Genomic DNA, 13,548 nt, shown 5'->3' on the forward strand with positions numbered 1-13,548 from the left:
TCTAAAATATCTTCAATTTAAAAGCTATTTTACATCCTGGCATTAGTTTCTGATACATTTATTTTATACTTGGTATAATAAGCGCTGTTGATTAGTTATAAATATAGCATGGTGTGTAGTAGCTTAGATTCCTTAGAGTACAAAGCTTATTTTTAATTTTTTAGTACTGTAGTTATTTGAATTTTTTGGTATATGGATAATATTTAATGCAATATATCTATATAAATATATATTAATATATTAATTAACCAAAAACATAGTAGATATAATTCTATAAGGGTACACAAAAATACATAAATAGATTTAAACAATAAATGTTTATGTTAGTACTATGTACAAACAAAACAAACGGGATTTTGGTGAATTTTCTTCTTAATGTATAAATAAAATATAATTTATCATTCTTATTTGTTTTTTTCATCAGATGCATTAATAATAAAAAATAATAATGAGCTTTAATTTATACTTATATTTGTTTCTTCATATTGAGTTCTTCAAACTTATTGAGTATTCATTTTTATAATGAAATTTATAAATATAATTAACATAAGTTTACTATTTTATGGTAATAGGATCAAGATAAAATGATATCTCAGCAGAGATCACGTGAAGCTGAAAATGAACGCCAGTGGAAACAGTTACAAGCTATGCGACAACAGCAGGCACAAGCTGCCCAACAGCAGCAAGTAATGCAAGACCAACGTACTCAAGGAGGTATATTATTTAATGGTTTTTTTTTTAATGTGTAAACTATTTTTTTTTTTTTTTATTTATAAATATATATTATACATAATTTTATAATTTTAATAGTATATCAAAGAAGTATATCAGTTAATCCAAGAAATCTCTCTATTGATACTAATCAATTTACTAATTCAGACCAACAAGTGTTGATTCATACACCAAATTTGGCTACTCAATTACAAGTTGCTACTAATCAGGTAAATTAAATTAATTATTTTTGTATCAAATATTAGTAAATGAGGTTATAAATTTAATTTTGTAGGATGGTTCTTTAACTCCCTTACAAAGTCCCAGTAGTGTAAGTTCTCAACAACAATCTAGATCACCATATCCTTCACCTGTATTGAAAGTGACCAGAGTTGTGAGTCCTGCTTCAGCATCACCGTCGCCTCAATATACACGTTCACAGTCAACACCAGGACCAACAGACTTGTTTAGTCCACCAATATCTTCAACTTCTACTGTTCAACAAAGAAACATTCATTTTAATCCTACTTCTCCACGAGGCCGAGAAGATATATTTTCATCACCTCAAGCTAATCAAGAAATGACAAGACATTTGAGGGAATTACTTCAAAGACAGCAGTTTAAAAAAGAAACACCAGCTGATCAGCGTATGTGGAATAACGAAGATACACCAAATCAAGAAATTAGTTCTCAAAATGTACCAAATCAAGATTTTGAAACTCCATCCTCTGGACCAACATTTCGCCAGCCTTTACCTCCAAGTGCTGTTAAGACTCAACGCATGCCTTTCCAACCAATGGGTACTCCAAATGCTCAAATGGTTATTCGGCAAAGAGCTCAAGATCAAAAATTCCAAGTAAAACATTATATATTTTAATATAATTAAATGTGTCTTACAAATTAACATTATCAATTATATTTTTAGCTATCAGATCCTCGAATTCGATTGTTAATACAACAACGATCAACTACTGCTGGTACAGTTGCTGGTGCAGTTATTAATAATAACATGAATGCTCAACAATTTGTATCTGGTATTAAAAATCCAATTACACAACAAGCGTTAACACAACAAACTTCTAGGCCTTATGAAATATTACAACAGCAGCAACAGCAGCAGCAACAACAACAACAGCAACAACAGCAGCTTCAACAACAACAGCAACAGCAACAACAGCTGCAACAACAGCAGCATCAACAGCAACATCAGCAGCTGCAACAACAGCAACAACAACCATTTTCAGGTATTTATTTAAAATATAATTTATATAATTTAATGTAAATAATTTTAATTTACCTTCTTTTAGTTGAAAGACCTGAAAGCCTAGACCAGAAATACCAAGCTCCAATTAATGAAGTATCTTCAATAATAAATGATCCTAGTTCAATGTCCCAATCTATAGTTGGTCAAAATGTATCTGTTGGTAGACATAGCGATATATTACAGCATCAGTCTCAGCAAAATTCTATTAATGGTAAAATAATTAAAAATAATTTATGTATTAAAGTTACTACTGTAATTAAATTTATGCTTTAGGTGCTGATAATGTAGACAGTAGAAGTGAAGAAATTACAGATAGTGTTAGGGATGAATTAGAAAAACTACAACAAGAAGGAGATCCAAACAATATTGGTGAAGTTGATGGAGTCAATGCCCTTTTGGGTGATTTAGATGATGATGATGAACTCTTAGGTAAATCATCTATGAATATTCTTAATCTTTACTATATATATATATATTATAATAAATTACCAAACATATGTATGTTTGTAGCTGAAATGGGAGCTGACTTTAATATATTGGAATACGCTGATCCAGAACTTGACAACTTAGATTGTGGTAATAAAACTAATATCTTATACGATCTTGTTGATGATGAGGAATCCAATAAGAGTGCTCACAACAAAACAGTACCAAACGATAAGTCTTCAGAAGAAATTGAGACTAAACAATCTAAGGAAGAAGTAGATGACCTTCAGAGATTGGGTAGTCTGAATCATAGAAAAGATCAAAATAGTGTAGCAGTTTTAGGAATTGAAAAGTTTGAACAAGATATTATTCATTCTCCAAAACTTGAAACTTCGCAAAATGTTGTTAATGCACAAGTAATATACATTTATGAAAAACATTTAATGTATAATAATTTAATTTTGTATAATTTTAGATTGTTCAAGATAATCAAATAGGTAATGTGATGCAGAGCAGAGAAAATAATATGAATTTCATGTCAAATTTTTCTGCAGAAAATCAAATACCTAAAATGTCACCAATTGGACCAGGTAAAGTATTAAATTAAATTTTTTTATATTTATATATTTTATAAATAATATATTATTATTATTCTTATTTTGATTTTCAGTCTCTATTCAGCAACAACAGCGATTAATTCAAATGCAGCGTACAGTTGTGCCTAATCGCTTGATAAGTTCTCAGCAGATTATACAGCAAGGAACAGTTCAACAAACTCGCCAGTTGGCTCCACCTCCACCTTATCCAGGACCTCCTCCGCCATACCCAGGACAACATCAGGTAAAGTGTTATTTGTATTATGTTATAATTATTATTGTCTTAGTATAATAGTAGTTCAATTATTTGTTGTAATCCCTTCAGTGGTTTCTCCTATTTTGCATCTAGATATTTTTTTTTGTAGACTTTCAGAAAGAAAGCATGCATTTTTTCAATTAAATATACTTTTATCAAGTATTTATTTAATTTGATAACATCATCTGATCTGATTAAAATTTTTTTTGTGTATAAGTAATGTGCAATTGTAAAAATTAAGGAAAGGATAAAATATATTGTTTTATTCTGTTAATTTAAATGTTGGGTGAAATATTTCAAATTTATGTGCTTGAAAATATACATAATATATGAAATATGTGGCCCCCCTTCAGGTCCGTATGAGGGCTCCTTTACCACACAATGACATGGTACCACACAGTCTTATGGGCGTTCAAATGCAGAGAAGACCATTGTTGCTTCAGGTAATTAGAAGAATTGAGATGGATGATATATCGTGAAATTAAATACTGTGAAATAAAAATAAACTTACTTACATTAAACAATTAAATTTAATAATAATCACGTGCACTACACATTGTTTTAGACGTGTTGTAATTAAATAACACTGAATATCTACCAAATATAAATTTAACTTTGTTTTGACTCATAATAAAAAATTTATTCATTTTAAGTTTTTTCACTTCTTTAAAACAATGTTAAAATGTTGTTATAATTATTTTTACTAAAAATTTTGTTTAATTTTAACTTCAGAAATTGTAAAATTTTACATAGAATGAACATTAAACAATATAATTATATCAATATCAATAAATATTAAATACAAAACTAAACAGTTAAAAATTTTAATTTTTTTAAACTTTAGGTAAAGAGTAGACAACATAAGTTTATTTCATATTCTAGGAATCAACCATATTCGATTTAACTTTAGATGCTTATAACTGTCATAATTACTTTATTAATACAACAAATCTAATTTTTATAATTTGTGTAATTTAAATAAATTTTTAAAATAAACCTTGTTAATATTAAAAAAATATGTTGAATTAGTTTGGTTATTTACATAAAAAATAACACTATGAACCATATATTGTTTTTTACTATCAAACCAATAATAAAAATAATTTTATTATTACCAAATTGAATTATTAACTTCTATTTGAATTATATTTTAAATCTTATTAGACAACAAAATGGTAATTTTAATTAATTGATATTAAATTTATTTGACAATATCGTTTAATTTTTTTTTGAGTCAAAACATAGTTTGTATATTTTATTTATTATTAGTTCTATCTTATTTTCTACTCAACTCACTAAATTTGGCACTAATTAGTATTATTATATTATAGTTTTTTTTTAGTTATAATAAAAATCATAACTATGAAACTAAGTCAAATACATTTGATTAAATTTATAAATTAAATTAAATGTTTACTATGATTCAATTGGTTTCCATAATCTGTCCAGTACTTAGTTTTCTATTTATATTTAATAGACTAGTAAATTATTAAATATAACTTAAAATATTAAATGTTTATCAATTTAACCATATATATATATATGAAGTATTAATTTAAATGTATTACTTTATGAATATTTTGATGTTAATTAACACTTATAATTACCAAAGATGTACGAGTGATTCACCAAGCATGTTCATATTTTTTTCTTATTTAATAATGCAGTTATCCATAAACTATTTTTAAAATTTTTAAGTATACTTAAGGACCATATTCTCAAATTTTTGAGATTATTTTATAATACTTAAGGAGTGTCTTTTGTGGATACAAAATTTTATTTTTGAAATGACAACCCCCTTTTCTACTTAAAACTATATAGCTGATAATTTTTCTAAAATCATGTATAAAAATCAAAATTTTAATGAGTAGTTTTTGAGTTATTTAACTTTGTTTAGTAAGAATATTAGGTTTGTGATTATGGTAACCAATCTTGATTGAATACTTTTTATGAATTGAAAATCCTGAATGATAGATTTGATAAATTGGAGATATTTTTTTATTTATGATCATAAACTTAGAAGATATTACAGTTAGTTGACTTAACATATTTTAGTAATTAATAATTTATCAACATATATAATTCAATTGAATGGTCTAAGTATAATAAATACTAAATCTAATATTATATCTTTATATTTTTGTAAAACATATTTTATGGATTTTTATCCTTTATATTAAGGATATTAAACATTGTTTGAGGAGTATCCACTACACCAGCATGTGTATCTCCGTCTTACATACATATAATATACAGCAGGGGTGGCCAAATTTTTTTTGGTCACGATCTACTAAAAATGTATTTCACCTTTGAGGATCGACTTCCATCTAAATTTTTTTTTTATTATTGAATAACTATAATAATTATTAAGAAACATATAGGGCGAGTGGCTCTAAAAATAAATTCTAACACAATCGACTTTGAAATTATCCAAGATCGACCGGTCGATCACGATCGACTGTTTGGCCGCCCCTGATATACAGTTTTCAATTTGTAATATTTTACATACTCGTATCTTAGTTAAAATTAAAATGTTGAAAAAAGTCCAACACCTCATAGTTGATGTTCTAACTTTTAATTTTGAAATTTAATTCGTTTTTTTTTTTAAATTATTATGTTTCAGCTATGGATTTTTAATCTCAGTGTTTAGGTTTTTAGTTTTAATTTTAGTTTTACATTATTAAAAAATAAATTTTTAATTGGTTTTTGAAAAATTTATCATAAATATTTACAGAACTTCATTGATTTAAAATTCTATATTTTATTTGAAATATATCTTTTTGTTTAGTTATCTTGTATATTTTTATTTTATTCTTGTATGCGGTCTAGTGTATACTTGTCATAATGCCGTATACAGTCATTCCCAATAAGTCAATCTGGCGACTTTTTAACTTAATTCTAATTAAAGTTTTTAATAATTATATTAATTATTTGCTATAAATTTCAATTTAATTATTTAGTCAGAGGAAAATACTTTTATATGTTTTTAAAGGAAAATTGACTTATTCAAATTGATACTTATATTTTTTAGCAGAATAATGGTAAAAAAATGATAAAGACGACTTTGAATGTTTTCTAAGAGACCTAAAATCATATTGTAATACATAATAAATAATATCTGATAGTTATTTTTATAGATATTTATGATGTTCTATATACCTATATGTAATGATATTTTAATTAAGTATTAAAAAACATATGGTAGACTGCATATGGTGTATACTGTATAGTAATGTACTGTAGACCGTATATGACAAGAATACCATTTTAATAATAATAGATTTTTTTTATGTAATAAATATATAATAATATTAATTATTTATAATAATATTATAATCATAATACATTTTTATTTATTTCAGTTATTGTATTTATACAATTATTTCTAAATATATAATATACTACATAATTCTCATAAATACATTTTGTTTATAATTTAAAAAAATAAAAATAAAAATTCTTGTATTTTGTTAATTTTATTATATCATTGTTTTTTTACATATATTATTTTTATACATAATTTTAGCATGCTTTATAATTAAATATTATTTATTGTCAATATTTAGCATGCATGGTTCAACTGTTTGTGTCATTTAGCACTATAAAATTTTGAAATAATTAGTGTCTATTGTAGAATATTATGAATTATAAATTTACTGTCATTTAATGAATATTAATAAAAAAAAAAATATTTCTTAGGAACAGCCCTTATTATTGGAAGATCTTCTGGAACAAGAAAAACGGGAACAAGAGAAACGACAAAATGTTGATTCATCAGGTGTTAATAGTAATGTTTCATCCACTGGTTCTTCTCTCCCTGCTCTAATGAGTGATGCTGATTTTGAACTTTTGCGAGCTGATGTTATGAATTCTTCTGCTGGTGGTTCTGCTATAGCATCACCACCTATAATTCAACAAAGTAATTTTATTTTTATACAATATATTTATTTATTACTATTTAATATAATATTAAAAATTTGTTTAGGTGCCACAGGAGTTGTACAACAACAACAAGTCAGTGATCAAATACATATGCAAAGACCTACATTTTTGCAAAGATCAACATCTCAGCCTGTACAAAACTGGTCACAACCTCAGCAATTACCCAGTCAATCACCAGCAAGACAACAATTTACTGAACAATGTTAGTTAAGTTTTTGTTTTAGTCTGATTGATATTATAATTTTATTTTGTTTATAGCTCTAAAAGTTCCAATTTATAATGCTCCAGTACTAACTCCTCCAGCACAACCACCTGAAGTTATAGCTACAGAACAAGATCGCCAAATACAGCATACTTATGAAGTATGGCTTAATGAACAAAGTAACAATATTACTAAGCAATTGAAATATTATGAAAGCGAAGTTCAGAAGTTAAGAAAAATGAGAAAGAGCATGAATAGTAAACAACGTGTTGCTAGAAAACAAGGTAATGAGCTATCAGAACATGACTCAATAGAATTTCGACGTGTTACTGAAGAACAGCAAGCTGTACAAAAACTATTGGATTCAAGTCGTAAGCAAAATAAACAGCATATGGCTATTATACAGGTAATATTATAAACAATGATAAAATGTTTCATATGAGTTATGATAAAATGTTTCATATGAGTTAATAATAATAACATGTATGATTAGGAGTACAAAAATAAACATCGTTCAACAACTGCAGAAAGTCCGCAGTCTCCAAGTGTTATGATGTCTCCAAATTCAACTGTTGGGACTATTCAACATCAACAAAACTCCATGTCTCCCCACAATAGTATTTCCACTCCTTTATCTCAAGTATGTTAAAGAAAAATATTGAAATAAGATTTTTTTATGTATTAAAATATTTTTTTGTTTTTATAGACTGAAGAAAACCCATTTAGTCCAAACCAACAGTCCCCATTACCATCACCTAGATCTAACTTGCCTTCACCCCAGTTACGTAATCCTGGTCAATCAAGTCCCCGGCAAGTAATAGTTAATCCAAATACACAAGACCAATTATTAACAAGGTTTGTAAGATTATACAATGTTTACACTAAAACTATTAAAAAATTGTTTGCAATATAATATTATTATATGGAATTTTATTACCTTCTGAATTTATATGAATACTTTAGTTTATGTAAAGTCATACAATTATTATTTACAATTATTATTTTGTAAAGAAATATTCATCTTTTATTTTATTAAAGTTTAAGTAGGACAAATGCCTCTAATATTAAAATTAATTTTAAGTTTGAGTTGTTAGTTTAAACTAAATTATGGCTGATAGCATTAAAAATAATTTCAAATATTGATATCAATGCCAATTTTATATGGTATATTTAATTCTTAACCATTACGGTATACCGTATATCACTATAATTTAAAAAAACAGGTATTCTGTTATTTATGGTCTACTGAAAATACTGTTAGCCACTAGATAATAATAGATATAAATATAATAAATATATATGAATATAATAGATATTATAGTGAATTGGTGAATTGACCTAAATTTTAAGATAGTAATTTTACCATGAACACCTCTTGGTGTGTTTATCTTTTTTTTTTAATTTTAAAATTAATATTACTCTGGAGTAACATATAATTTGTTTAAAATACTTAAACTCCCTTCAAAATTTAAATATTATTTTAAGCCAAATAACTCATCTTTAAATTTTTTAATAGTTTTATAATACATTAGGTTATGTGTGTAACCTAGGTTGTAATATCTTATTAATACATTAATTAAAAGAATATCAATAAAAATGTGTATGAAAAAAATCTAATTATTTTAAATTTTATCTTTTTCTTTAAAAGGCATGCAGGAATGACTCCTATAAGATTTGTACGATCTCCAGATGGCTTAACATTAAGAGCACGGCCAACACTTGTATCTCTTCAGAGTCATATGCCATCGGTGAACACTTCGAATATATATCAAGGTTCTAAGGTAACCAATGTTACTATAAGCCAAGGATCTCAAATTCAACAACCTCAGCAGATCCAACGACTAACTTTCCAACAATTAACTCCACAGCAACAACAGTTGCTCTTACAGAGGAAGCTTACACAAAAAGCCATACTTATTTCTCAGCAACAACAAGAATTAAATAATTCTGCCAATCAAGATCCATTAGCAGTTCAACAACGACAAATACAATTAGCTCAACATCGACAAATGTTGTTACAGCAAATTGATCAAATTCAAAAACAAATGAACGATGGACAGAATCAGCAACAAAGACAAATACTCGTTCAGCAAACAGTACCTGGAAATCAAGATGGTAAAGCAGATTTATCTCCTCAACAAAGACAGCAGATAGTCATTCAGAGGCAAAACATAATTTTACAACAGCAACAACAATTTCAACAGTTACAGCAACAAAATGTCCCCCAACAACAACAAATTTTGCAACCACAGAATAATCAGAATCAATTGCAATTACAATCACAAAATAATCAAAATACAATACAAGTGCAACAACAACAACAGCAGCAGCAGCAGCAACAACAGCAGCAGCAACAACAACAACAACAGCAGCAGCAGCAACAACAACAGCAGCAGCAGCAACAACACAACAACAACAACAACAACAGCAGCAACAACAACAGCAGCAGCAACAACAACAACAGCAACAACAACAACAGCAGCAGCAACAACAACAACAACAACAACAACAGCAGCAGCAACAGCAGCTTCAGCAACAAAATCCTGGACAGACCAATATGACTCAACAGCAAAAGTTATTTCAACATCAGCAATTGCAGTTACAGATAGCCAAACAACAGCATATCATGGCTCAACATAATGCTCAAATTCAACAAAAATTAGTTCAACGTTCGCCCCAGCAACAAAATGTTATTCAGTCTCAACTGTCTCCTCAGCAACAACAAACAGTATTGTTACAACAAACTATTAAACAAGAACCAGGAGAAATTGTTAATCCAAATATTATTCGTCAACAACAGCAACAACAACAGCAACAGCAACAGCAACAACAGCAGCAACAAATTTTATTACAGCGCCAGCAACAAACAAGATTTCTACAACAACAACTTATATCTCAAGGCAAAGTTACTAGACAAATGGTTCAGTCTCAACAACAGTCTCCAATTCCTCCTCAAAGCCCAAATCAACCACCTTTATCTCCAATGCCTCCACAAAGTCCTATTTCCAACAATCAGCAGTACTGTCAACCAAATAGTCCAATGATATCAACTCAATCGACAATGCTGTCACAAAGTCCTCAGCAATTTTCACAACCGGTGCAGTCACCAAATCCTGTACAGTTTACTCCTAATTCACCAATGCCTTCTCAAAGCCCTAGACAGACTCAGTTTGTACAACCTACATCACCATTAATGCCTCAAAGTCCTATGGTCCAGGGATATACTCATCCCCCAGCAACTTCACCATTTGGACAACCTCCCAGTTCACCAAGTCCTAGACCGTCGCAGAGTCCAAGAAACAGCCTGGGCCCTCCTAGTTCTCCAATGAGTCCTATGCAACAAAACCCATATATTAGACCAACAACAAGTCCTATGCCTGCTAGACGATCAAATGTAGGTAGTAGTCCATTGATGCCAGATCAACAAGAAAACAGGGAAGAAAATAATGTACCGCCAGAAGGATATCAGTATGCAAAATTAGGACTTCGTGGAGGTGGACATTATTGTTTACCTCCTAAAGGATTTAAGTACACTAAATTAGGTCTTAAGGGTGGGGCACCTATGTGGAGTACTGGGAGACAGTTTGTTAGTAAAGATGCTCAAGATGAAGTAAAAAGAAGTGTATTCAAAAGTAATGACATGCCACTTAGTGCAATACCAGTATCTAAAGTTTCATCATTAGTGTCATTGGAGTATGGAGATTCAGATGATGAGGGTTCAAGAACACCTCCAGTTCCTTCACCACAACCACCTCCAACCCAAATATCCAAACAAAAAGAGGCACCAGAAGGAATTAATACAGACCCAATGATTATTTCAACATCTCCTAAAAATGAAGGTAGTCGAAATTTACCAGTTTACAAAGATGTAAATTTATCAGAAAATTGCAAAAAAGATAGCATTGAAGAATTAGATGATATACAAATGATATCAACTATACACATGAACATGGATCCTGGTCAGATATCATTAAACTCTAGTAGAGTTGGCGAAGAAATATTGGACATGGATAGAGAAATTAATTCACCTGGTTTGATGTTGAATGAAAATGATGATAGCATTCTTGGTGGTCTGCCAAAAGATGAAGCTTCTGAAATGGATAGATTGATGTTTTTTGATGAACTTGGAGATAGCATAAAATGTGACCAGGAAGAAAAGAGTGGGTCACCAGAAAAATCTGTTTTCAATCTGGACAAATTACTAAATGATCCAGAACCACATATAGAACAAAAAGAAGAATTTAAAGCTGAGGTTATTCAACAAGAAAACAGCTTAGCAGAATTGAGCCAAGAAAACGAAGAAGAAAATATTGATAATGTTATTCAAAGCTATTCGTTTCATTCTTATGCCAAAGTTCCAAAACCAGCTCCATCACCCAAAAAAGAAAACCGTTTAGTATCTATTTTGAAAACTGATCAATCTGATGATCTAAAAAAAGTGACTAGTCTACTTCGATCTCATCCGTCTACCCAAAGTAAAAATATTATAATATTAAACTCTCCAGCAGAAGCATTAAAAGATCAACAAGTAAAACAAAGTTTACTATTAGCAAAGCAAGATAATCTTATGCATTCAGATATAGCACAACTTTTAAGTACTATTATGTCTCCCAAACAGAAAGACAGTTTCATTAAAATTGAGACATCTAAATCAGATGAGCAGACTAAACACTCAACTATAGTTTTACCAGCCCGTACAACATCTGTTGTGCAGAGTTCTCAAATAGTATCTTGGGATTCAATAACAGCATTTACTACTGCGTCTTCGACTTCATATGCTAAATCAATTCAAATAATATCAAAACCTGAAGCTAAAGAACTGAAAAGCAGTTCTCAATTATCATGTATGATAAATGTACCTAAGCAGGAATCACGTACGCCTAAAGTTGTTGAGGAATCTCAGAATGTATTGCTTAAACAACTTCTTCAAAATACTGCATGTGCTAATCAAACTCCAACTACTACAACTGCAATAAGTTTGCCAATTATACCTTCTCTTGAAGCTCAACTTGCTAGGCCTGTTTCGCCTACACCATCTTTATTATTTCCTTCATTACTTTCACCAAAAAAAGATGATAAATTTGAATCTCAACATCAATCACTAAAACCTTTAAAACTAGAAATTGAACCTATTCCACCAAGACCAGAGTCTCAACCTCAGGTGCTACAAAAGCCTGAACCTCAAATCCAGGTACAAAAATCTGAACCACAAGCTCAAGTTCTAAAACTTGAGCCACAGTCTTCTCCTAAACCTGTAGTTATTCTACCACGGTCTGATATTCAAACACCAGTTACACAAACTTCACCTACTCCACCACCGCCTCTACAACCATCTTTACTGAAAGTACAATCAGAACCACAGCTTCAATCACAACTTCAATCACAGTTACAACCACAATCTCAAACAACTTCGACTCGACCAATCGCTTCATCTGATTCAATCATGGAGTCTATTAATTCTGCAATTAAACTAGAGCGTTTAGACGAAGAAAATAAAAATGAAGTACATATTCCTGTAACTACAATGAGCGGATTTAGCCCCGAGAGAGAAGTAAAAAGAGAAATCATGTCATCAGATGAATTAGTGTCACCTCAAAATTCTACTAGAATAATAGATCTAGCTGATATGAATAATTCAATGAATATGTCAATAGACATGAATGCAGATACTCAAGGTTAAATTTTTTATATTTTATATTATACTAATTTATTGGGTCTTTATTTTGAATTTATTTTATTTTAGATCAAAAGAAATATAAACGCAGGCAATATTATGCTAAACGTAGGCAAAGTCAAGGGAAAGATGTAAGTTCTACAATCATCCCAAAAAAACGACATCGGAAGGTAATATATATAAATATTTTCAAACTATTTTTTGCATGTTGTAAACACCACCTATATTATATTGTTGGATTATTATTATTGTAGGGTTCTAAACCAGAAGAGGATTATGATTCTTTCATTGATGCACTTATGTCACAATTACGACAACTTCAGCCAATGAATGTTATTGAGCCATCTTTAAACCAAAATTTAACTGCTTGTCCATTGTTTGGCATTGGAGATGTATTATCTCAACAAAAGTATAAAAAACATTAATACATTATTGATTTATCGTATTCTATTCTAATCCATTCAGCTTTAAAAGAAT

General features: G+C 29.2%; 1 protein-coding gene across 1 annotated transcript in view; it reads left to right on the plus strand.

The window, feature by feature from the left end:
* LOC114132664 (uncharacterized) overlaps positions 1 to 13,548 on the plus strand; it is a 30,372-nt gene that overhangs the window by 11,711 nt on the left and 5,113 nt on the right. Inside the window, 19 exon segments of the mRNA XM_027998175.2 lie at positions 573 to 714; positions 811 to 941; positions 1,007 to 1,567; positions 1,637 to 1,955; positions 2,019 to 2,186; positions 2,249 to 2,404; positions 2,486 to 2,817; positions 2,877 to 2,991; positions 3,072 to 3,241; positions 3,607 to 3,696; positions 6,953 to 7,172; positions 7,239 to 7,397; positions 7,454 to 7,803; positions 7,891 to 8,037; positions 8,104 to 8,252; positions 9,046 to 9,805; positions 9,808 to 13,072; positions 13,141 to 13,241; positions 13,326 to 13,480. Coding sequence (XP_027853976.2) covers positions 573 to 714; positions 811 to 941; positions 1,007 to 1,567; positions 1,637 to 1,955; positions 2,019 to 2,186; positions 2,249 to 2,404; positions 2,486 to 2,817; positions 2,877 to 2,991; positions 3,072 to 3,241; positions 3,607 to 3,696; positions 6,953 to 7,172; positions 7,239 to 7,397; positions 7,454 to 7,803; positions 7,891 to 8,037; positions 8,104 to 8,252; positions 9,046 to 9,805; positions 9,808 to 13,072; positions 13,141 to 13,241; positions 13,326 to 13,480 — 7,490 coding nt within the window.

Source organism: Aphis gossypii, chromosome 2, assembly GCF_020184175.1.
Source record: "Aphis gossypii isolate Hap1 chromosome 2, ASM2018417v2, whole genome shotgun sequence".
Classification (NCBI taxonomy): Eukaryota; Metazoa; Arthropoda; class Insecta; order Hemiptera; family Aphididae; genus Aphis; species Aphis gossypii.